Here is a 26085-nt window from a genome sequence, read left to right as displayed (position 1 = left end):
ATACATTATTAGTAGGTAAGTAAGTAAATAAATATTCTTTATTGCATCAAAAATTATACATTTACATACATGTAAAACTGCAAATAAATTTTAAAGGAAAATAAAACCAGGTAACAACAGGCGATCTTATCGCTTACAAGCGATCTCTTCCAGACAACCTTTAGGTAGCAGAAAATGTAGAACTCATACAAAAGTTAACAGGTAGAGCAAGAAGCTAAATATGTCTCCATATTAAACAAAAATACTACATAGGTACTATTTTACCTACCTTTCAGAACCAATTGAAGTTGTTTCATCTTGTTCTAAGTAGGTGTCAATAACACGCATTGCTTTGGTAACAGACCGACTGGCAGAATAAAATTGTTTACCATCAATCTTCTATCACATTAAATATCGTTTTGCGCTTCATCAAATGGACATGAGGCTTATTACTATTCGAGAAATCCACGGCTTGCGTATAATTCATTTCGTTATTTATTTATTTCTATCCAATGGTACCTACGAATATTTTCTTAATCCTCTACCTACACAATTAAATATATTCTATTTAATCTATAAAGCTCTAGAAAAATTAATTTGACGAGACTACACATAATAAGAGACACACCCTGTCAGGTATATAGGTACCGAAATAGGCACCTACATAATATCATCAATTTGAAGTACCTGGGCGACCGAGCTTTGCTCGGTTATAACTATTTATTGTAATATGGTGGTGTATAGGTGATAATCTTAACTACATTTTATTACTAAATTAAACTTGTCTAAAACAATAAAAATTAAAAAATTATATATAAACTTGAACATATAAAAAAAAAACAAAAGTTAGTCACCGGGCGAGATTCGAACCCGTAACACTCGTTTAGCAGTCCGCGTCTTAACCCGCTGAACCAGACGGACAGTGGCCGGCAACACGAAATTAGCGACCATATTCTGCGTCGAAAGAAAAACGCATGAAAACTCGAAAACACGCGTTTTCCCAAACATAAGTTTAATCTAGATCGATTGTTAACCCCAAAAAACCCCCATATACCAAATTTCAGCAAAATCGTTAGAGCCGTTTCCGAGATCCCGGAAATATATATATACAAGAATTGCTCGTTTAAAGGTATAAGATTTTTTCGATATTTTTTTGTTTAAAATAAAAAGGAGCCGTCAATAGTTAAATACTTATAGCAGTGGAAGTGTGGAAACATCTTTTAGCTGAATACTTGGAAACTACACAACACATTTCATTTATTAAAATCTCTACGCGTTGTAATTTCGTTATCTTACGACGAGCAATTAGATAAAAATAAAACAGTTTACAATACAAAATACCACCAACACCGATAAGCTGGTCTGTGGAAAATAAAGGCATGAACAGCAAAGCAGCAGCAAACACCGTAGGTAAAATATCCGGGTGAAATTTATCATAATAATGTAACGAAACGTGACCCGGCACCTTCGAAATTACAACGCAAGCAATAATTCAATCAGACCAGGCTTAACCGGCTCTCTCCATGTTTACCCAGCACCCTTCTCCTGCGACGTTATCCCATGCTATCACTGTATCATATTAATTGAGATTCATGGATGTCAATAAGGTAAATAATATAAATCATTGCACAACGTTGTAATTGAGTAACTGAGTTATCCCAACGCTCCTTACCTACGCATACGTAAGGTAAATAAGGTATAAAGATCTCAATATTTCAAGAAATGGTTTCACATCCTAGCAAGACGTACAGTAACCTAAATAAATTATTTGATAAATAAGATATTGAATTGTACTTAATTAGTTGCGCCTTACTATACAAACGGCGTAGCCGTGCAAATTTGAAACACAGAGTTGAGGTTAACAAGCAAGATAGGATGATACCTAACTTATTTATTATGACGATATTGTAAGTTTACTTATTAGAAGAATAAGGTTGGTCAAAGAAAGTTTATCTAAAAAATAAAGATATTGGAATAAAGAAAGAAATTTGCCCTTTTCCGCGCGAGCAAACCATATCACTTGTGTTGAAAAACAGAACAAATCCTATATAGTTCCGTTGAGCCGCTCGTATCGACTGGTTGTGCGATGGCGTCAGGGATAAAAACGCTCATTTGTTTCGCGGCCGTCACTCTCCTGCGCCCCGGCTCCTGTCGAGACGAAGATAGGATCATGAAAGGTGATTTTACCCCTTTTTTAACCGAAGCAATACCGCCGCTAAATCTCTGACAAAATGTTGAGTTTATCTCGAACAATGTCCAAGTCGGGACTATTACTGTAAGTCTAGGCTATCGCGGCACTCTGGGGAGCAGTAATGGACCTGCGGAAACGGCCGGGGAAAGAACAATGAAAGTCTAGTGTCCGCAACTTGATTTAGTGGCCTTGGACACCTAATAATGTCTGTCGCGTAAAAAGATTGGAGAAATCTTACGTACGTTGACCCTGAGCTTTAAGATTTAAGTCTTGGTAAAGAACCCTCGGAGTACATTTTTATGTCATTGTGGCTTTTGTGTAATGTTTGCTTTTTAAAAGTTTTAGTTAAGTATAAAAGTAATCATGGATTCGCTGTAGCAGTCGAGCTGTTTTTCGTAAAGATACTATGTAGATGGTAATACCTAATACCTATTTAATTATTACGAAAACAAAGTATCGTACCTACTACAACCTTGATGACAACTTTGAAATTGATAAACCGTCTGGCCTAGTGGTTAGTAACATTGCCTATGAACCCGGTGGTTCCGGGTTCGAATCCTGGCAGAGGCATTTATTTGTGTGATGAGCACGGATATTTGTTCCTGAGTCATGGGTGTTTTCTATGTATTTAAGTATTTATAAATATTTATATATTATATATATCGTTGTCTAAGTACCCAAAACACTAGCCTTATTGAGCTTACTGTGTGATTTTAATACTGTCCTATTTTTTATTTTATTATTTTACTACATAATTACTAATAAATAGTACATAATTAATGACGACCGGTTTGGCCTAGTGGGTAGTGACCCTGCCTACGAAGCTATGGTCCCGGGTTCAAATCCTGGTAAGGGCATATTCGTGTGATGAGCATTTGTTCCTGAGTCATGGGTGTTTTCTATGTATAAGTATTTATAAATATTTATATATTATATATATCGTTGTCTAAGTACCCTCAACACAAGCCTTATTGAGCTTACTGTGGGACTTAGTCAATTTGTGTAATAATGTCCTATAATATTTATTTATTTAATTAATGAGTAGGTACACCATTTTAAAACTCCCATGAATTCAAAGTTGTACCCACAAAATCATAACAAGGAACAATAAATCCAGTTGAATTTGGCTGGTCTATTATTGTATAGAGAAAAAACAATTGGTATCATTAGTGTATATAGAGATATACACTAATAATACCAATTGCTTTTTAGACAACACTAATGATACCAATTATTTTCGGTGTAGAGACACTGAATCTTATACCTTTAAACGAGCAATTCTTGTATATATATATATATATATATATATTTCTGTGATCTCGGAAACGGCTCTAACGATTTCGCTAAATTTTGGTATATGGGGGTTTTTGGGGGTATACAATCGATCGAGATTAGTCTTATGTTTGGGAAAACGCGTGTTTTCGAGTTTTCATGCGTTTTTCTTTCGACGCAGAATATGGTCGCTATTTTCTTGTTGTCGGCCACTGTCCGTCTGGTCCAGCGGGTTAAGACGCGGACGGCTAGAAACGAGTGTTACGGGTTCGAATCTCGCCCGTTAACTTTTTTTTTTTTATATGTTCATCTTTATATATAATTTTTTTATTTTTATTGTTTTAGACAAGTTTAATTTAGTAAAAAAATGTAGTTAAGATTATCACCTATACACCACCATATATTACAATAAATAGTTATAACCGAGCAAAGCTCGGTCGCCCAGGTACTATTTTTCTAAATACAATAGTACCAGAACATGTATTTGTTAAATATAAATATGTAATTATACCAATTAAAATTGGGTGGTAATAATAAAAAAGTTTAGTATTAATAAGTAATTGCAATCTCAATAAAGATGAAATGAAATGTTTGTCTTATTTACTATTAGCATATGCATTATTTTCCCATACCAAACTTGTCTCAGAATGAACACCACCATTTACTTAACTGTTAACTAATATTACAGCATGCTTCTGGCCTTATGAGATATACGAACCTTGCTTCGGCGGCTGCGCGGAGGTGTCGTGCGACAACCCACGCAACCACCTGCGGCCGTGCTACCCGTACTGCGAGCCCGGCTGTGTGTGCCAGGAGCCATACGTGCGCGACGACCGCACGCACCAGTGCGTGCTGCCGCAGGACTGCTCTCCGTGAGTACAGACTACCCGTACTGCGAGCCCAGTTGCGTATGCCAGGAGCCATACGTGCGCGACGACCGCTCACGCCTATGCGTGCTGCCGCAGGACTGCTCTCCGTGAGTACAGACTACCCGCTGCTACCCGTACTGCGAGCCCACTTGCGTGTGCTAGGAGCCATACGTGTGCACCGACTGCTCACGCCTATGCGTGCTGCCGCAGGACTGCTCTCCGTGAGTACAGACTACCCGCTGCTATCCGTACTGTGAGCCCAGTTGCGTGTGCCAGGAGCCATACGTGCGCGACGACCGCTCACACCTGTGCGTGCTGCCGCAGGACTGCTCTCCGTGAGTACAGACTACCCGCTGCTACCCGTACTGCGAGCCCAGTTGCGTATGCCAGGAGCCATACGTGCGCGATGACCGCTCGCGGCTATGCGTGCTGCCGGAGTGCTCTCCGTGAGTACAGGTGAGCCCAGTTGCGTGTGCTAGGAGCCATACGTGCGCGACGACCGCTCACGCCTATGCGTGCTGCCGGAGTGCTCTCCGTGAGTACAGACTACCCGCTGCTACCCGGCGACCGCTCGTCAGGAATCAGTGCGTTCTGCTGCAAGACTGCTCTGCGTGAGTACCTACAGACAACTTGCTAATTCCCTTATAGCGAGTAAATTGGTTTCCCTTCCATATACTTAGCATCTTCCACCCAAATGATTAAGGCTAATAAAAAAAACATTGACATATTTTGAATACATGCACGAGTGTCTAATAGGTTAGAATAAAATATAACTTATAATAATTGATATGATATGAATAGTTAATTAATTGATTAATTGGTTTACAGAACTCAAATGGGCATCCCGGTGCCGACAAGACGTTCTGAAAAATACAACACAAACCACAACTACAATATAAAACGGCACTATGCGAAAAAAGAAGAAGAGGTTCCAGAAGTAAGAGAAAATGAAGCAGTTTCGATAAGTCAGTCGAATCCACACACGAAGTTCTCGTCAGATGTTTCGAGGATGGGGAACTACTTCAATATAGTGATAGCCCCTCCGCCTATAAGGGCGCTGCAGCCTAGGAAGACAATGCAGAGTGAAACTCGCAGGGCGCCTAAACGAGTGTTATAGTTACCTATTGGAAATGCGAAAACAATTACTTGCCATTATTAACCCACCAATGTACTGCTTATGGAATATCTACGACTGGCGATGGCGGGACTTACGGGGCTTTACCCTTTAATTAAAGAGTAACACGAACCCGCCGCCAAAAAGCCGCTCCCATACAATCAAAGTTACGCTCTCATTTTAACATGACATGCTTAAATTACATGAAACGACATGAACATTCTTGTAACATTTACTCGTCTGTTTGGCATCAGTTTTCATTGCTAAAAATTATAATATAAAAAAATTCAGCGTGTAGAAGTTTAGTATGAAAACTTATCGTTTTAAAATGAGAGCGTAAGTTCGATTTTACTCGTATGGCTGCGGCAAGGTTCGTGTGACTCTTAAATCGTAATGATTTTCCTCTATAACTTTAAGATCAGTTTTATTTTTCTACATGCATGTAAATTTTTCGTAGTTTTATTTTAGTAAAATTAATATGAACCTAGTTTTTAATATTCACACTTTCCGGGCGAAGGTGTGAACACGACAAACAAAACGTATTTATTAATTAACAATTTTGTAGTAGTCTTTGTCAGAAGTTTTGATGGAGCAAACAAATTATAAATCGTTTGAACTGAGGACTATTATTTCACAGGATATTTTTAGAGGAAATAAACGTAGATGAACTTGTTATGTGGGTAACAAGTTAAATAAAAGTTTAAATAATAGGATGTTCAATTGTTTTATTTACCTTGGAATAATTTAATTATCATTAAAATACGCCAAAGTGAATTGAAATCATAGATATTAAGTCTATTATATCCTCTCTCTATAGTTAGTTAGTATGATTATATTACTAGAGGCTTTGTGAGCTATAAACTTCGTGTAATCTAGCTTCTACACATGACTCCCACAGCCATAGTAAATTTACCCTCTTTTAATTCATTGTCATCCCATTTTTCTACTTTTAAATTATTTCCGAGCTTAAATCCTATCCCGACCCCGTTATCTTAAAAGATGATTTTCAAAAAAACTTTCCTACGTCCAGACAACGTTACTTTACGAAAAAAAACCATTGATTGGAGTATAGGTATTAGTCACAGCAAAATGAAGTCAAGAACCAATAACATGTTATCGAGATGATACATGCGTACCTATGTTTTCCTATTTCATTTCAAGAAAACGAACAAAGATCGTTTCCGCGATTGGTACTTGCATTCTTAACTACGGTACCATAAAAAAATCGGGCGTATCTTTTTCTAAACAAAGTTTAGCGTGTATTCGACGAGTTACAGTAACTAGTATGGTGCAGAGCAAACGGTGGCCATTACTGCTTAGACACATTATACACAAGTTACTGCCTACTAAAAGTAAACTATCGGACATGCGTTCTTTCTTGTTATTGGCCTTTATTTTATGTGAGTGTTGTTTTTATTTTAATTCGCGGTAATAAACGTTGGATGCAGGTAGTGACAGTAATTTTGGTTTAACTTGACATAAAAATGAGTTATTTGGCATATGAATAACTTAACTTTTCACATACACCGCGGGGACGAGTAATCCGACGTATTTTAAAAGTTTATTCTATGTTGAGACTAAAATGTCATTTTTTTCTGAAATCGGTCTTGTTTTAGAAATAATGACAATTCTTGTGAAAATTTGTGTGTGTGATAACTCAGTGAAAAAGGCCTTTTTGGCTGCCACTATATGACTTGGTTTAGACATACCTACTGACAGACATTAAAGTTTTAAAGGAAACTCTCAAAATTTATTTGTAAAAAATACTTTTCATTAATTGTAACTTTTTTTCGCCGTGCCGCGTGTCGAGTGCAGGAAACACACACACAAACACAAATTTAATTTTTATTTATTTTACCGAATTTGACCAAAAGTAATATAATTTTTGCTCCTTATGACCTCGGGAATGCGTGGTTAAAATCTGTCGGGTTACTCGTTTCCACGGTGTATATTAAGTTAAGGTATTCATTGCACGGTTGCACACCTACCAGAAATATTTATTGGAAGTACACGTTAATTTAATTGAAGTGTACTGTATATATAAACGATAACTCCACCCAATAATGTTATGGGGTATGTAGTTTAGGTACTTTTATGTTCGTCAAATAGGTACCTACTCAAGATTAGTAGTTAGGTAGGTACCGTACATTGCTTAGTAAGCAAAATGAATCCGCTTCCCAGATGACATCGTGGCTCAGACAACGTCGAGCTACGACTACCAGGAGCTGGAGGGCAAGCACACGTTCACCGACGACAGGCGGAACTGGAGGAAGAAGGCGCTGGACCAGGGTAGTGACGTCGAGAACGTGATCAGGGGGCAGCGCCGCTACGACGGCGGCGGGATGAGCACGGAGATATACGAGTAAACACTTACCTGTCTTTACATAATGTTTTGGTCTCCGGTAGACACCTCACATTGCATACATTCATAATATCAGTCCTTTTTCACCCACTGCTGAGCATAGACCTCTCTTAGTACACCACTTCTTTCGGTCCTGAGCTAATCTCATCCAGTGACTCGCAATCTTGCAAATGTCGTCCATCCACCGAGCGAACAGATACAATATTATTTTTATAGAAAACGACACTACTAGGAGGATGTTTTCTGCAATTGCATCGCTCCGCAGACTTCGAAATTTCTTGCCTTACGCCACTAAAATTGCGCTAGCTCAATCTCTCTTACTGCCCATATTAGATTATACTGACATTTGCTATCTTGACCTTACGCAGGATCAGCTGAATAAGCTTGAGCGCCTCCAGAATCTCTGTATAAGGTTTATATTTGGCTTGCGCAAATATGACCATGTATCTCAGTTTCGTTCTCAGCTCAAGTGGCTTCCTATTCGTCTTCGCCGTGACTCTCATGTTCTTGCCCTCCTTTATGGCATTCTCTTTAACCCCGCTACACCACCTTATCTCAAAGAGCGTTTCAAGTATCTCTCTTCTATAAGATTTTCTCAGACTCATATTCTTGCTCCTCCCTTATCTACTTCAAAATTTTATAAGAGCTCTTTTACCTTCCGGGCATATGGAATGCTCTGCCAGTAGAATTAAGATTAGCTAAATCTCTCCCCATTTTCAAAAATCAGCTGAAAGTATACTTTCTATCTCTACCTTAAGTTGCCATTTATATATTGTATATGTGTAAGTATAAATATATATATATATATATATATATAGTATTATATTATATTGTATATTTATTAGTATATTAGGTATTGTTTTAATACTTATATAAGTAGTATGTGTGTTTGTATTTAATAGTCTCCATATTTAGCTCCTTGCACTACCTGTTAACTTTTGTATGAGTTCGAAATTTCCTGCTACCTAAAGGTTGTCTGGAAGAGGTCGCTTTTTAGCGATAAGACCGCCTGTTGTTACCTGGTTCTATTTTCCTTTAAAATTCATTTGTAGTTTTATATGTATGTAAAATGTATAATTGTTGGTGCAATAAAGAATATTTACTTACTTACTTACTTACTTACTTACTTTACTACTCATAGCCCAAGACTAAACTATTATGGATATTATCCCTCAGCAGCTATCAAGTGACATTTCTGGTTAAGGAAGTATTCTGTAATAGGCCTCTAAGGCTGTGATATAGTCACATACCAGTATAGTGTGTGTCTATAGTTGTCTACGTGTGAATCGCAATCGCATCCGCGTTGCTTGTTTGCATTAAACTTCGAGTTTTTATAATTTAATTACTAAAAACCTAATTTTTATGGATACAAATATTTAAGTACCTAGATATGTTAAATACCGAGAAGTTTTTCTTTTCAGAGAGAAAGAGCAAAAAACGCCTGCAGCAATGAATTGTGATCGACCGCGTGAGAGGTAATTTGTAAGAAATGCCACATTGTGTACCGTGCTAAAACTTGAAAAACAACTTACTAGATAGGTACCTATTTACTTTTACCTTGAACTGAGACCTCATGATTGTCGTATCATATTAATATTAAATTTTGCAGTAAATTACTTAAATAGTTTTAAATACTTTCCATTTTGGCTGAAATAAAACCTTTATTTGTTTATATGCAAACCAGGTATAATGTCAGGCGGAGCTGATGATTGATATTTGTTAAGTAGTCATTTTAATATGTTAAGTTGGTAGTACCATTTTCTATACCAAGACCCCCTTAACAGGTACGAGCCGTGCTTCTCAGGCTGCGCGGCTGTGTCGTGCGACAACCCGCGTGATCGTCTGCGGCCGTGCTACCCGTTCTGCGAGCCCGGCTGCGTGTGCGTGCCGCCCTACGTGCGTGACGACCGCACGCACAAGTGCGTACCGCCGGAGGAGTGCACCAAGTACGCAGCTCTTTACTTAAATAGTCGATTAGTAATGCCAACTAAGTAATTTTTACTTAGATGGCATGTCTTATGCTAATCAAAACGTAATATAATTAGTTTAAACATTATATCGCGATTTTATTTACTACTGCTCGCGTAGCCAACGTGCCAATCGTTAACGCTCCGTAGCGAAGGAAACGCTACTGTCACTGTCGCACTAATTTGGAAGAGTGATAAAGAGAGATGACTACGCTACGGAGCGTTAACGATTAGCACGTTGGCTACGGGGCCTGGTTTTACTTTAGGATTGTCGTTAAACGCGAGCACGCAGCTGGATTGTGAAAAAAATATATCTTCTTCACAAAAAGGAGTGAAAATCTGTGTAAGATCAACAAAATAGTGAGAATTGTATTTGTTAATTAATCATATTATATTTTGTCACATAATTTAGTTCCCCAACAAGTCTGTACTTCAGCTTATGTCGTCATAAGTGCGTACCACCGGAAGAGTGCACCAAATACGTAGTTCTTTAGTAATGTCACTACTTAGGCTATGTAGTGCTAGCCGTTCTGCGTGCCCAGTTGCGTGTGCGTGCTGCCCTACGTGCGCAACAAGTGTGGATCGGCGGAGAAATGCACCAAGTACGTAGCTCTTTATCCGTGTTCCTGCTCGAGACTAGCGGCTGTGTCATGCTTCCCGTTCTGTAAGCCCGGCTGCGTGTGCGTGTCGCTATACATGCACGACGACCATGCGCACGAGGAATGCAGCAGTAAGTGGTTTTTCAGTGGCATTATTTTTTGGCGTGAGCGACTATGTCGTGCTACTCGTTCTGAGAACCCAGAACGACGTGCGCGACGACCCCACGCACAGTGTGTACCGCCGGACGAGTCCCTCAGTGGTATTACTTATCGGGTGAGCGGCTACATCGTGCTACCCGTTCAGACTTGTATGTTTTGTCAGTTTTAGAGGTTTAGTTATATTCCCATATTGGAAAATAAATAATTAAAACTCTCTCTCTGTCTTTGTTACAGGGGCTTAAAAGGAGTTCCAGACATTGGAGACGAGGTGTAAGAAATAACATACTAATAAAATAATTTATAATTAACGTACCTGCTGCTTGATAAAACTAGAGTAACATAATTTTTAATAAATTACTATAAAATAAAATAATTACGAAGATACTTTTGATTTGTTTGAGACCCTTTTTAGTCAACCAATAATACCTGTTTAATTACTACCAATTTTTATATACATAGAGGAGTACCTTATATCCTTATATCCTGTACTTGTACCCCACACCTTATACATTCATATATATATGTATAGTCTGGCAAACACAACTTGTCAGTTAGTAAGGACCAGGAAAGTTATACTCTTCCCTTCCTTTTGAGTGCTAGTATGTACTAGAGTAAGACAAAGACAGTATGATCTGTGTCTATGTTTGAAATGAGATAGTTCTCGGCCAAACGATATGTATATACACCGTGTTTTTATTAGATTCTATTAACTCCGGGGTATGGGTGAGTACGTTTAAAATTAAATTAATATTTTGCATATAGCGTTGTTGTAATACGGGTATTACATTTAATTCAACCAAACAATTAAAAACTATGACATATCAATGTCATTTCGAACATCCGAGATAGTATTTATTTCCGTTTAGTAGCAAATGTACACACACACTCGTACTAAACACTAATCAATATGTAAACAGGCCCTAAGGCAAGTGTATACGCTCGTGAGGGCCTTATAAGATAAAAATAAATTATTGATTATCTCCGAAATGGAGTTAATTAGAATAAGGTGTCTTTGAGAAAGTTACTTAATTTAAGCTCAAGAGTGCACCCTTGATATTAACGGAAAAAACACGGTGTATACAGATTTATATTTTATATCTACTTAATGATATATAGGTACTATAATATAATGACATGATTACCCAAATTATTGGCCTATTACAAAACTAAAATATTTAAATTGTCTTAAAATTAAATTTAGTACCTAATAAACAAGATTTTATAGCTGTAGATCGACTGTACTCTTCATTAAACTCATCATGCCGAATCTATGAGGAACGAGCATAATATAGATGGTACACTGCGTCGATATTATTTTTACCAAAGATAAGGAACCATGAAGCAAGAGATTCCAAATAAGACATTTTGAATAGTTTAATTGAATTGATGTAGCAGTTACCGAAACAAGAGTTTTGTTTCTACCCGAGGGAACGAATATACGTAAGTATAGAAATAATGGAAACTATTTTAATTGGAAGTCTTACTATATCTTAAATTGATATTAATATGCATGAAAAACAAGTACACGCCACACCTTAACCTTTTAACACCTTTGCAGCAATAAGTAAATTACCATATTTCATTTTATTGGCAGTTAACGTTATAGATATATAAATATATAAAATATAATTCCTAATGTTGAAAATAAGTAGGTACTTAATATATTTAAAACCAGAGGTAATATTTGTAGGCTATGAAAAAAACAGCTCACAAATTTTACTTAAATAAATATGTCATTGAACAAATAAAACATATACTTATACATTTCATACATAGTTTAAAGTTTAATGCACAAGCCTTTGCGAAAATCGTAACGAAATAGCACAAATTCTTTTTTTTTCTCCTCACGAAAAACGCGCGCTTACATTGTTTTGGTCAAACTGTCATGGCGTCGCTGACTACATGCCGAATCATGGCAGCGAGTGTCAAAGCGCCATATATTACCGATATTTAGAAAAATCGATTATTCTTCTTACCCACATTATGCGTATTGCCCGGGTTTCCCCTACAAGATATGTCGAGGGAGAATAAACTTTGTAAACCCATTAAAAATAATATTAATATTATTAAGTTCGAATTTCGATGTCCCACTGCTGAGCAACGGCCTCCCCCCTCGATTTCCATTTTTCTCGGTTTTGACTAGTAAATATATTACTGGTGCCCTACTTTATTACCTGCATATAACACGAGTTTCACATGATTATCCACCTGGTTTCTTGCGCGTAATAGTCGCCTCCAAACCTCCCCTTATAGCGACCCCTCATAGCGATTCCTCAAAGTAAGTTTATCTTAAGTTCATATTAGCCATCAATAATTCCCTCGGATCACTGTTCACTCTGAATACTGCAGTCCACTAGTCACAATCTGCAAGAGACACCTCATTATTCTAATAACACCATAAGAAAGTCCTTGAATAGATCCAAAACCAAATATCACTCCCCGTAGATTTGTTCGCATACAACCTCCTTTTCCTACTGTTGTTCGGGTCTTCCTTCTTCACCTAAACAAATCACAATAACGTAGAAAGAGTTATAACTTAAACGTGACTACTAGCGCCATCTACTCCATGACGTTGGCAACTATTAGCCGGTTCGCGATATTCGCGACATAAGTACATTTCGATGCTAGTGCGGGAAGTATGTCATAACTTCACGAGCAGCGAGATAAATCTTGCCAAGAGCCATAGGCGAGTGGAAAGACTCGGGACGAGTGAAGAATGACATTTCCGCATGTATATCGAACGACGTTTTTTAATACAGATGCGAAAAAATAAGAAAAACAACAAGTAATTGTTATTTATATTTAACTTTATTTTTGAGTATAATTTCAGTGAGACACCTTATTCGGTTCTCGTATGTTTTTTTATCCTAATGAATGTTTTAATTTTACGGAATTTTTACTCTTAGAGACTGTATACATCTCTAAGGATAATTTGATAAAAACCATTTAGTTCCGACATTTAGAGATATTTACACCTCTAAATAATTTTAGACTTTTTTATATCTGTGCTTTATTAGTATTATTTTACTTTTTTTGTAATTCGATATTTAGAGACTTTATACATTTGTAAGTAATAATAATATTTTACTTACTTTTTCTTTAAACAATAATACTTCAGTTTGCATTAATATTTTCAATGAATTGTATTTTATAATTGTTGATGTAGCTATTCCATTCCATTCAGACAACTTATTAAGGACGGTTTTTCAATATTCAATATTAAAAAATAAACGTGTCATAATGATGAAGAGGTAAGTTATAAAATATGAAATATGAATATTTTTATTATTCTTACATTAACAGTAGGTTTTTATGTTCATTACGACATTCATCAATAAGTAGTCATGAATTGGAACAAGTATAAATTTAAAAAAAAATGGAAAAGTATAAAATAGTTTAAGTCTCCTATCCGTTCTTACTTAGATGGCCAACAGAGCATTGAGGACTATATAGGTAGTATATACCTGCGTACAAACGTGAGTGTACCCTGAATTAAATATATCCAGTCGTATTCTGATTGTAATAAGTACCTAACTTAAATATAAAAGTTATATCTATAATATTAATATTGTTATAAATATTTATCAAGTAGCTCTTGCATACTTGAGCGATAGACACTTTTTCGTATGGATTATGCATTTGATCTGAATTTGCAATGGATTTGATCTTTGTGAGTCAAAAGCGATGTGTCTCGTTTCAAATTCGTTTCATGTACGTGATGTGCGGTGTTTGTTTAAACTCCTTTTATTTTAAGGATTTATTCCTAAGCTTAAATTAAGTTACTTTCTCAAAGGAGGTGTGGTGTGGCAGGCATCCATAGGCTACGGTGACTGCTTACCATCAGGCTGGCCGTATGCTTGTTTGCCACCGTCGTGGTATAAAAACATCGGTACTCTAATTAAGTCCATTTCGGAGATATTATAAAATTTATTTATATTTTATGTACTTAATAAGGTCCCTATGAAGGTGTATATTAAATTAAATTGCCTTAGGGTTTGTTTACATATTGATTAGTGTTTAGTATGAGTTTATGCATTTGCTACTAAACTACGAGTATCTCGGACGATCAATATTCGCAATGATATTGATATGTCAAATTTTTCAACTGTTTTCTTTCTTTTCAACTTAACCAAAAGTTTAAAATATATGCCCATGTTACAACAAAACTATATGTATACAGTATTTATAATAACTTTTTGACGAAAAAAAATAACTAGGTAGTCATACATAGGTACTATGTCATTCAGTTTTCATAAATGTACTACCCCGAAGTTAACGGAGTTTAAAAAAACACCGTGTATACAAAATTTAAAATATGAATACAACAGATACGTTTTCGTACTAGGTCCCTAATAATTAATTTGAATTTAAATATCAAACAGTATTTAGATTTGGTAAACTAAAACATATTGATATAATAAATACAACATAAAATATAATCTAAATTTACATCAATAAATTTGCAACAGCACAATCAATGACATTAAATTGAAGTCATGCGTGATATCTGCTTTTTTTAGATAAAATAACTTTGCATGAAGTTACTGATTGACCAGCTGAAATCCTTAGATAAACAGATTCCATTATCCTACACTATTATCATTTCAATGCGTCCATTGTGCCGCTCCAAAAGGTAACTAAGAAATTCGCCATTGTATTAACTAGTTCCAGAGATTCATTTTTTAATTTCGTTTGAGAATGTTTAGTAGTTATCATCAAACATCGGGTATAGTGACACATAGTGAAGTAAAAATCGTATAATTCTAATAAAATGATAATTTGAGTGGACAATTTATAACTACAGCAGAATATGTAATTTATATTAGTAGCATTATGCTAACGTTATCAATTTTTAACTTTTGTATCTCATCCAAATGTTTTTTTTAATACTTTTTATACTACATGCAATATGTGACGCCGCTCCTGGACATTATGGTAAATATTATCATATATTAACTAGCCTCCGCAGACGTCTTTCTTTTGTCCACTTGCACGTTCTTAAAAACTTTCAACGTTGTTTTAACCCCTTAGGGCTTATTAAGACGTAAGGGGACCATCGATCCATCATACAAATGTAATCCTAATTTTCCTTGGAAAATATTTTTTTAACAATTTGATGTATTTTAATCATACCGTTTGATATTTTACGAGTTTTTAATTATTATAAGAGTAGTTTTTAAAAGCTCTTTACTCTTATAATGGAGTAAAAATCTAATAAATCAAACGGTCGGGCATAGCTATGATTAAAATACATAAAATTTTGTGATTATATTTTCAATAATGTTAATTTATTTTATATATATATATATATATATATATATATATATATATATATATATATATTTCGGAACCTTCAGAATTCCATGAAACATTGTTAGTACCATCGTTAATATGAATAATAAATTATTAATAATATTGGCATAATACTTTCAACAATGAAATTACGATTCATAGTAAAATTAAAATTAATTGAAATAATTAATATAAAAATAATAAATATCTAGAGAGGAAAATATTTTACATTAGTATTAAAAGGCGATTTTACGCAGGTCCTCCACTTTCGTCTTAAGAGATTGAATTTCATAAAAGTTTTCTTAGTGAACCATAAAATTATGAGTTTCTAATTACATAGTCTTACCTTCAACAGCTGTGCGTTATCTGATGATTTATGGTTTGATTTGTGGGATTTGTCGTAGAGTGCGGTGTACACGGAAGGTTTGAGTACTGCATCGACGATTTCCCGGGCTGCGTCGTCGGCTGCCACTGCTACCCCGGATATTACTTCGACACAGACTCTAAGATATGCGAGCCCAAGTAATTTTTGCATATTTTTCACATTTCAATTCAAATAGGAAGGGTAAGAATATTATGCTAATAATAATATAATTTTCAGCACTAAACTGACGCAAGACTATAGACGCCATATGACACCTACTGGATACACCTACGGAAGCAGTAGCGCGCTAGTACATCCAGTAGTACCGTCTCCCCCGCCAGTGGTAACTGCCAGCACTGCCGAACCCGCTCAAGACAGCGACAACGGCGACCTCAGCGACTGGCTCTATAACCAGTTCTTTAAAACTATAGAAAGCCAAGTGGTCAATAAAACAGACGACGAGCCCTTGAAAACGGGTACGAGAAGGAGCGGTGCACCGATAGAATCGTTCCTCACACGAAGACATAATAACAGAAAAAGGAAGTCTAAAAAACGTAGTTCGCGTAAAAAGACAATTAGGGATGATGACGAGGACAGTGAGGAAGAATCCAGCTCCAGTTCCGACTCGTCAGATTCAGACTCCGATGATTCGAGAGGCGACCTGGGCAGCTGGGAGCGTATCGAGTGGGGCCCGCGCCCGTCCCCCCCAAACGGGCCGCCCGGAGCCGAAAAAGATGGTGCCCATAGGCAGATAGTCATGTTCAGCAAAAAACCTAAACCACCGCTACCGTCATTTATTTTCTTGCCAAATATGGGAACGGCATTTTTCCCGCCGTTGGGACTACCCGCCCCGCCTATACCGATGTACCCTTTGGTACCCATCCCTCCAATCCCTCAGGGTATGTTTTCTAACGAATTACTTATTAATAGTATTTTTTGTACCTCACTTGTTTGTACCACTTACCTATGTGTTTTCAAGTCACATTTTTTTGTCATATAGCGTTATTTTGATGATTTTAGCCAAGTTTTCCTTTGCATTCTGGTCGATTTTTTGCTCATAAGCATTCCCTCAAACCGGATGGTGAATTTTGAGCAATTGGTCGTTATCTACAATCGATGCGCGATCGAGGAATGCAGCGCGTGCATTAAGTGCAGCAAGTGCGCCTGCGTCAGAATTAGACAAAAATGAACTCGTTAAACGCATAGAGCCATCCATAGGTAGGTACCATCGACCGTAAAAGTGCATAGCGACTTTATCAATGAATTCATTTATAATTTATCCATGCCATTTCGCTTGATGTCGATTCATCGTTACGATATTCATGATTGCACGGGGTTTGTTGCGATTTCCGATATCGTCTTCGATTAAGTAAATCGTGAACGATATTAACATACACTCAATCCGTCGTTTCCGTCAGTCTGTAACGACGGATTGTAAAGATGAATCGTACCATGTATGGAGCCCCTAACTCGAAGTCGATAAAATGATGACGCAAGAGATGATGATGATGATGATGAGGTAATTTTTAAAATACTATAATCCCTTTTACAATAAAATGAGTTACAGATATTTTATTTTACATAGTTCACAATAACTCGCAGTGTCTTGCCTCTCTCCGTCGGAGAAGCCTACACTATGGAATTTTAATCCTAATTAACGTGTATTCTACACATTATAAATGTTGTTGTTTTAACTACAAGTAAAACTCTTATACGATAATCACACTGTCTCAGGTCCACCAGATTATAGTGAAAATGGTCAAACTACTGTAGCGGCATCAATGCAGCAACCAACAACGTCTGCCCCGACTACGCCTACGGGCGCGGCCACGCCGTCACCAGCGCCGACGACGGCATCGCCGCCTGCGCCGTCGACCACCGCGCCGACCGACACGCAGACCGACGTCAAGAAAGTCTTGCGTACTCACAAATTGCTTAATACATTCGTAAGTGATGCCTAATACTTATAACGTAAAACATACACACACACGTAACATTTGCTCAAGGATACAGTATAATATAATTTTATAGAATACTCGTACTAGTTCCTATTGTTACTGAACCAAACAATTGAACTGAACATGCCAACCTTATAAATTATAAATTAAAATTGTGAATGAGGACACATTAAAATAACAGTTTAACAGTTTAGCTTCACAACTAAAGAGTTATTAGCAAAGAATCCTACTAGAGAAGAATTTTGATTTAACAGATAGGTGTAAAAACTGTAGAACGTCAGGGTGGCGGGTAGGCCTCAGCGAATTTATACGAAATATTTGTTTTCAAATTGTGACTTGTGTACCCTTAACGAAAACCAGTATACCTCTCCCTAAAACGAGCTAGTAAAAAAACTACATACTTATAATTTATAATGCAAGATTTAATTTATAGGTTTACCCGCCATCCTGACGCCATTATGGCAGCTGGCCCTTTTTTCTAAAATAACTCGTTTTAGAGATAGGTAAACTGGTTTCTTTCTATTGAAGATACACTGAGTTACTCAAGAGATACAATAAAGATACACTATTTCGATAAATATTTCGTTGAAACCGAGGTCCACCCGGCATCCTGGTGTTCACGTGCAGAACTTGATAGTTGTATCTTATCTGTCTTGACGACCGGTCTGGCCTAGTGGGTAGATAAGATAAGACAAGATAAGAAAAAATTATTAGCACGAAAAGAACATAAATTATCATACACAAATGTAATATACAAACGAACAGAAAATTGTGCTAAAAGGTCTTCACTCAGCTTGATGCGACGAAGTGAGTCCTAGCTAGGAAACACTACGTGACGCTAATTTTCAGTGAAGCCTGGTAAAACTAAAATTAAAACTAGAGTTAGGTGGCACAAATATCCAAGAAAACATAAAAATATAGTAATTAAAGCATTAGTCCAATATGAAGTAGGTAACAAAAAACGTAAGAATCACGGTAGTGACCGTGCCTATGAAACCGATGGTCCTGGGTTCTTTTTTTTGCGAAATTTAGTGAAACTCATATAACATTTTTTCCTTCTTTTGGCCTCAGAAGTACGTGGTTAAAATCTTTCGGGTTCCTCGTGACCACCGTGTATATCCCTTTTATTTAAAATAATGGTTTGGTGTAAAATATCGATGAAAAATAATTATTTATTACTAGATCTATTTTAGTAGTCGTGCATTACTAAATATTTTATATGAGTAAATCTTAAATTACCACAACATTTCTAACAGGTGGATGAATTATCATTTGACTGTATTATTTTATTGTTATTTTTTGTTTATTTTTTTATCCACAGCGTCCTCCTCTTATCAAAAATCGAAACAAACCACAAACGAGACAAGTATTCAAACCATCACCGCTACCACCTATGCCACCTATGGATTACCCTATGAAGCCATACGTCCAGGAAGATGACTACAGTGACATGTTTATGGGAGACAATAACTTCCTCTTCGAACAAGGTGACAAAATGGACGCCGGCCCTGACTTCAAATATATAAGTGAACTTATTCATCGGAACACCAATGAAAGCAACAAAAGCACATCAAAACCGCCCAATATGGTAAATCCTCGGAAACATGAACAATTTCAGGGCATAAAGCCTCCTATACCTAAGAGAAGACATCCCATCACGCCAGGTCGTCTCGATTATCCCACACGACGTCGATTCGATTCGAAAAAAAACAAAGAAGACGACTCTTATTACAGTACATTAGGAAAACAAATAGCAAAACTTATTAGAGGATTGGATTCTGCAGATGTCCTTAGAGCTAACATCAAAATTGAACCAGCTGAGGACCCTAAAACTGCACATCCATTTTTCAGTGAGAATAGTTATGCGGCGCGTACTTACTGGGAAAGATTTGTACGATCTCCACTGAGTTTGAGATTGCAAAATTTTACAAAATACGAAGATTTAATAGCCAGCAATGAAAATTTGTATGAACTTGAAAACCAGGTTCAGGGAGCAACGTCTGCGCCTGTGTTGAGTTGGTTAGAACTTGAAAATGTTATCAATACAATGGGGGCAATACGAAATCAGATACATGGCAGAACGATAAAAAACCATAACGATAAACTGTCAAACGTTAGCCTTAATGTTAGCCTGCTGCCGCGGTTTAGTGCAAAAAATGTCGTATCGCAGAAACCGAAAATAAAAACTAAAGATTATATGCTTTTCGCAGAGTTCGACGATGTTATTGGCAAATTAGCCAGATCTAATAAACATCCAAATTTATCAAACAAAGGGTTTAATGAGAAAACAGAAGAACTTAACAAACAATCTAAAAATGGAAGAAACATCACTTTAGTAAATAAAGTACCCGGATCCATTCACCTCAACACAAACATTCATGTTCTGCGTAGTGTGGTATCCACACTAAAACCAATATTTTTAACGTCACATAAAAAAGGTAAAAAAGACGCCGTGATACCAGTAAAAAAGGATCACGACAACGTTAAAATTGATTATTTCAATAAGATCGACAATAAACCTCATATGTTTCAAGCATCCACTTTCGTAAGGTCAAAAAAGTATTTCTTTGACAGTGGCGCCAACACCGATTATCAGTTCGAAAAATGGGCTATAGATTAGCATGTAAAAAACGTTTTTAGAAAACCAAAACAAAAGAACTTTCTAAGTATTAACTTCGAATAATAAATAAAACCAATTCTTAAACAGGGTCTGCTTGGTGTAATCCAGCGAGTGTTTACGATACACAAACTCGGAGCAGCATGCCAAGTCCGGCTGCAGTGCAGTGGATACCCGCGCAGTAGGCTCCGTCCTGCAACCGAGCCTGCCAGTTTTCACAAACTGCATCGTGACTATTGCTGCAAACATTAGAAGATTGTTGCAACGCTCAGTGTGTAAAGGGGAAATGAAGGCCGCGCAGAATTAGATATCCTTTCGTGTAGAAGAAGGAATAAACGGTAATCCTGTTGTATTCTTCACAGACAATTTAATTCCCATTTCATAACGCGCGACGTGCAGGGCCGCATCGCGGCGATGCCGGCGGCGCGGTACGGCGGCTGCATCTCGCTTAGCTTACGTACCATCAGCAAGTAGTGAATTCGAGCGCAAGGGACGCGATCACGCCGCTTGCACTGCTGCTAGTATTCCCACTTCCATTATAGCCAACTTAATCTCCTCGATACGGGATTTCCATATTTTGAACTCGCTTCTAACATTTCCATTTAAGTCGCAAGTTTTGAGCCGATTATTATAATTGTCGACTGATGTAAGCATATCGAATAGCGCCGAACTAAAGCTGTATAAATTGTCGCAATAACAGTTACATGCAGGTCGCATCGACCAATTTAGTTGGGTTCAAATGGTGTCGTTTGAACGGGTTTTGGCATGTAAATAAAGATTTGAATAATGTAATTTCTTTTTATGATACTCGTACGAACCCATGTACACATGTGCATTTATAATGCCTCAATGAAATGATAATGTTTCCTTGGATTCAGGAACATTTTTTTTCCAAGGACTTAATAAAATCGGCCAAGAGCATGTCGGGCCGCGCTCAGTGTAGGATTTCGTAGTTACCATTCTGTCAGAGCAGGCCAAACGGGGGCTATGAATAAGTAAGTATCATGTAGGTATCATAGAATAAGTAAGTATCATAGAAGTACATTCCAAGTATAAATGAGTACCTTCGTAGCGCGTTGTACGTCTTTTTACTAAGAAGAGAAGATTTTTGCAATAACTTAAAAACGGCTGGGCCGATCATGAAAGTATTTACTAAGCTTTTGTTTCACGATTTTTTCGACATATGGTTCGAAGTTAGTTGGGGGGGTCACATTTTTTTTTCTTTCGGAGCTATGATTTCTGAAAATATAACTTATTGGTTTTGAAAGACCTAAAAGAAAATATCATTTTGTATGGGAAATACCCTATATAAAACATTTTTTTTGTACTGTTCTGGCGCCATACATGATTTATGTATCCATGCCAAATTGTTGCTTTCTAGTACTAACGATCACGGAGCAAAATCGCGGACGGATAGACAGACGCGTGAAATTATAAGGGCGTGACATCGCGAAACTATAAGGGTTTCTAGGTGACTACGATACCCTAAAAATCCTTACATGTTTGTCGAACCACAAAATCATGATATATCATTTTATAATCGCTGATTTTACTCAATAATTAATTACGAATGGGATATTTTTTATTAATTTTACCAAGCTCCGGACTTTAATCTACTTTCGGTGACAGTCTGACAGAGACAACCAAACTACGACAGAATAAAACACGCGAAGGCCTAAAACAGGATGGACCTGACTAAATTATGAAGGATTTTTTGTCATTATTCATAAACACATATCTAAAAATCCAAGAAATAAACTCATATTTTTTGTTCAGGATAACATACTTGAATCTGGAGAAATATTATAATTAACGATATCGATAACCATGATAATGTCCTTTTTGTTTTCTAGTAGCATAGTTATATACCTATTTCCTATAGTAGAGTAGATACCTACATATAGGAGGCTTGCACTGAAAGATTCGGAAATCGCTTATTTAATTATACAATTATCATTCAAATTCAACATTTTTATAATCATAAAGGGCTGACAACTCAACACAACTGGCAGTTTGAAAAAAAAACAACAATTTTTTTTAATTTGTTGTCTAAGCGGAGTGGTTGTTGACAAAATGGAACTAATAACGCGGGAAAATTTAAGAGCGGTGATATTTAACGATTTTAAAAGTGGTTACACAAACCAAGATTAGAGCGGATGACTTCAACATTTGGGGAGGAAGTTACATCAAAGACGACTATTTATGGCTGGTTTTCCGAATTTCATCGCGGTCGTGTTAATCTTTAGTGATGATGTGCGTAAAGATCGGCCAAAATCTGCGGTCATCCAAGAAAACGTCGACGCAAGTCGGAACCTGATTGAGAAAGATCGACATGTCACATATCGTGAAATTCAGTCATGTTTAGGGATTGGAATGAGTCAAATTCAAACAATCTTGTGAACAGAACTAGGCGTAAGAAAACTGTTTACCCGTTGGATCCCGCACCTACTTTCCGAAGAACAAAAGACGGCCTTAGTCATTTGGTGCTGAAAAAATCGAGAAAGGGTCAACAATGGAACTTCAAACGCAGTTTTTAATATCGTTTCGGGAGATGAAACGAAAGCATACGAACCTGAAAATAAAAACCAGTCTCAAGTTTTGGTTTATGAAAACGAGCTGAAGCCAACCAAGGTTGTTCGCTCTCGAAGCACGGCGAAAAAGATGGTGGCTACTTTTGTGTCGAAGTCCGATTATATTGCGACTGTTGCACTTGAGGAGGAGGAGGACTGTTAATGCAGATTGGTGCACAACGATTTGCCTGCCTGAAATCGTCGGCATACTTAGAAAAGATAACTGTAACCGACGCATCATCCTCCATCATGACAACGCCAGCCCACACACCGCTCGTCAAACACAGGAGTATTAAATCATAATAATATCGTATTAATGGACCATCCGCCATACAGCCCCGACCTAAGTCCCAAAAATTAAAGAAAAGTTACGTGATTCACGATTTCAGTTGCCATAAGAAGCAGTCGATGCCTTCAAAAACGCCATTTCGGAGACTACTACTTTGGAATGGAATAACTGTTTCGAATAATTGGTTCGAACGTATGGAAAAATGCCATAATATGTTAGGAGAATACTTTGAAAGTACAGTCGTATTGTTTATTAACAGTAAAAGTATTTTTACCCGATACATTTGTGTATTTTTATTCCCGAAATATTTAGTGCAACCCTCGTATGTCTTATATGATTTGCGCCTCAGGGGAACATGCCGATAAGGAATAGTATCCGGCCCATACGACATGATTACCAAGTAATTTAGCGGACAAATGAGCAACACACGTGTCGGCAGTTGCAGTTAATAGCACAATTGGAAGAGGGCAAACCTCGAAATCTCTGGAACAGTCCTGAAACTTGGTATGTATGTAAATTAAAAGCCCCTTTTTCATGTTCAGACCATTTGACATTTAGTGACCTCGAGGAATCGCAGCCATCTTAGAAAATGTGTACGAGGGGGGTGGGGTTAGGGTCGGCAACGCGCATGTAACTCCTCTGGAGTTGCAGGTGTACATAGGCTACGGAGACTGCTTACCATCAGGCAGGCCGTATGCTTGTTTGCCACCGACGTAGTATAAACCATCCTGAAGAAATTAATCTTTTACTCAAAATCTACATTCTCTATTCTCTATAGGCTATTTCTCTAAGGCGACATTAAAGCTTATTAAATTCTACACAAAAAGTTCCAGATTACTTTGCAGAAAAAATACATCTTTTTATTGAAAATTCTTGCTGGATCTACATAGATTTAGCGCTCATTCCCTTTCAGAGGACATTCTCTTAATAGGAAAAACATAATATTTGTACTTTTTATTAACTTATTACTAGAACACACACACGGTAATTACATGTGAAAGAACCGTTCAGGGAGATTTTGAATTTAAAAATATTGTATGTATTCTACCATTATCTTTCTTATATAGAGAACCCTTAAATTAGAACCCAAGTATTTTGAGAAATCAAACAAATATTTTAGTTTACTAACAGTAATTTATAGTTTATAGTAGTAATAGTCTCTTATTTCACATGAATTGACATTATATATATTGATAGATAGAAAAATGTGAAATCACTAGTGGATGAATACTTGACTGATTTATGAACGCAAAGACAAAACTACTACAGCATGAATTAAATAAAAAAAAATACTTGCAGCGATTTTTTGGACTTAGACAGCAAAACGAAAATTGACGATTTGATTTTAAATATTTAATTGCGTGCGAAAAATTCACAAACGAAACTATGTACTATTTTTAATTAAGTATTGTATGTGCTTTCCTAGAAAATCTAGCCTGATACAAGTTTATTAAATTACCAAAATGTAATTAAACTTCATTGCAATTGCCAGAAAATTTACCACGGTTGGGCTGATATTGCATGTGTATTTCATTAATTCAGCTATTGCAATAGAACAGGTCTTTTTATTTCCGTTTTCATTGAATAAAACGTCAGTAGGAGATGATTAAATACAACTTATTGACTTCCGAGCCATACTTCTATAAGATGGCTTTGTTTTAGGGACATAATGTTCCAACTTTTTTAGTGTAGAATTTGATAAGCTTTCACGCCATACACGATAATCATATAAAATCCATAGCTACCTAGAAAAAATTAAAAAAACAAAAAAGTCGTATTCTTTTTCACTTGCCGTCTGATCCCCGTGGTCCCCAAAGCTCAAATTTTAAGGCAGACACGCAAATAGGAATCCCAAAAATTGTAGGTGTAGTTTGATTACTGTCACTATTGTTAAACCCCATTTAAGACCAGAATACTGTTTTTGCAATCACATTATTTCGCCCTGAACATTTTTTCTGCGTTGATTTTAGTAAATTTTTATTGCATAGCACTTGTGTACCAATTATGAATCTACTGATATCTATTTAAAAGAAGAGAATAGAATAGAAAAACATATATTGCAAAACCATCTACAAACAGCACCACATTAGAAAACAAAAAAAAGTAAGAAAGAAGATCTAATACACTAAACAGTTATAACTACTTGTAACTTATTTTATTTTATTGAATCCGCTCAATAGTTTAGGTCCTAGAAAAAAAAATATGATTTGATATTCGTCGTTCTCTCAAGGCGGCTGTATTGATGATTCTTTAATAAAACAAGTAAAAATAGGTTGTGGGGGCAAGAGAAATTTACCGATACCTCATTTAAAAAAATCCGTGCAGTATACTAAGCTACAGGATGTACTGAATCATCAGTACTTAAACCCATAACCCTGCTTTTTGGTTAAGTCGCAGTCGAGTAAAATGTTGATATTGCGGTAGATTATTCACAAATTTATACACAAAAGTGGAATTCTTATTCCTCCACGTTTTTTTATTAA

The 26085-nt window shown here is 36.6% G+C and overlaps 2 protein-coding genes across 3 annotated transcripts; both read left to right on the top strand.

Annotated features, from left to right (window-relative positions):
- Nucleotides 1–752: 752 nt before the first annotated feature.
- On the top strand, nucleotides 753–10896 carry LOC133526526 (uncharacterized). 2 transcript variants are annotated; one of them, XM_061863198.1, is made up of 5 exons: nucleotides 6166–6825; nucleotides 7607–7787; nucleotides 9209–9262; nucleotides 9572–9733; nucleotides 10747–10896. In XM_061863198.1, exons 1-5 carry the CDS (start codon nucleotides 6564–6566, stop codon nucleotides 10784–10786), a joined length of 699 nt encoding a protein of 232 aa, XP_061719182.1. In that variant the 5' UTR covers nucleotides 6166–6563; the 3' UTR covers nucleotides 10787–10896. The 2 variants fall into 2 exon arrangements, with proteins under 2 accessions (XP_061719184.1, XP_061719182.1); XM_061863200.1 differs by lacking the exons at nucleotides 9209–9262; nucleotides 9572–9733; nucleotides 10747–10896 and adding exons at nucleotides 753–2156; nucleotides 4131–4314 and having other exon boundaries at nucleotides 5140–6825; nucleotides 7607–8928.
- Nucleotides 10897–15163: 4267 nt separating this feature from the next.
- On the top strand, nucleotides 15164–23880 carry LOC133526458 (uncharacterized). The gene is made up of 5 exons (XM_061863110.1): nucleotides 15164–15447; nucleotides 16209–16326; nucleotides 16406–17067; nucleotides 17903–18114; nucleotides 19448–23880. Exons 1-5 carry the CDS (start codon nucleotides 15387–15389, stop codon nucleotides 20744–20746), a joined length of 2352 nt encoding a protein of 783 aa, XP_061719094.1. The 5' UTR covers nucleotides 15164–15386; the 3' UTR covers nucleotides 20747–23880.
- The last annotated feature ends 2205 nt before the right edge of the window (nucleotides 23881–26085 follow it).

The sequence above is a fragment of the Cydia pomonella genome, chromosome 16, assembly GCF_033807575.1.
Source record: "Cydia pomonella isolate Wapato2018A chromosome 16, ilCydPomo1, whole genome shotgun sequence".
In the NCBI taxonomy this organism is placed as follows: Eukaryota; Metazoa; Arthropoda; class Insecta; order Lepidoptera; family Tortricidae; genus Cydia; species Cydia pomonella.
The sequence above is the reverse complement of the archived record's forward strand: the minus strand, read 5'-3'. Positions and strand labels throughout refer to the sequence as shown.

Coding starts and splice junctions, on each gene's coding strand:
- LOC133526458 (XM_061863110.1), top strand. CDS start 15,387: ATGTTTTTTTTAATACTTTTTATACTACATGCAATATGTGACGCCGCT. Junction 16,327..16,405: donor TCTAAGATATGCGAGCCCAA/GTAATTTTTGCA, acceptor TATAATTTTCAG/CACTAAACTGACGCAAGACT. Junction 17,068..17,902: donor CATCCCTCCAATCCCTCAGG/GTATGTTTTCTA, acceptor ACACTGTCTCAG/GTCCACCAGATTATAGTGAA.
- LOC133526526 (XM_061863198.1), top strand. CDS start 6,564: ATGTTTTCCTATTTCATTTCAAGAAAACGAACAAAGATCGTTTCCGCG. Junction 9,263..9,571: donor TGTGATCGACCGCGTGAGAG/GTAATTTGTAAG, acceptor CCCCCTTAACAG/GTACGAGCCGTGCTTCTCAG. Junction 9,734..10,746: donor CCGCCGGAGGAGTGCACCAA/GTACGCAGCTCT, acceptor TCTTTGTTACAG/GGGCTTAAAAGGAGTTCCAG.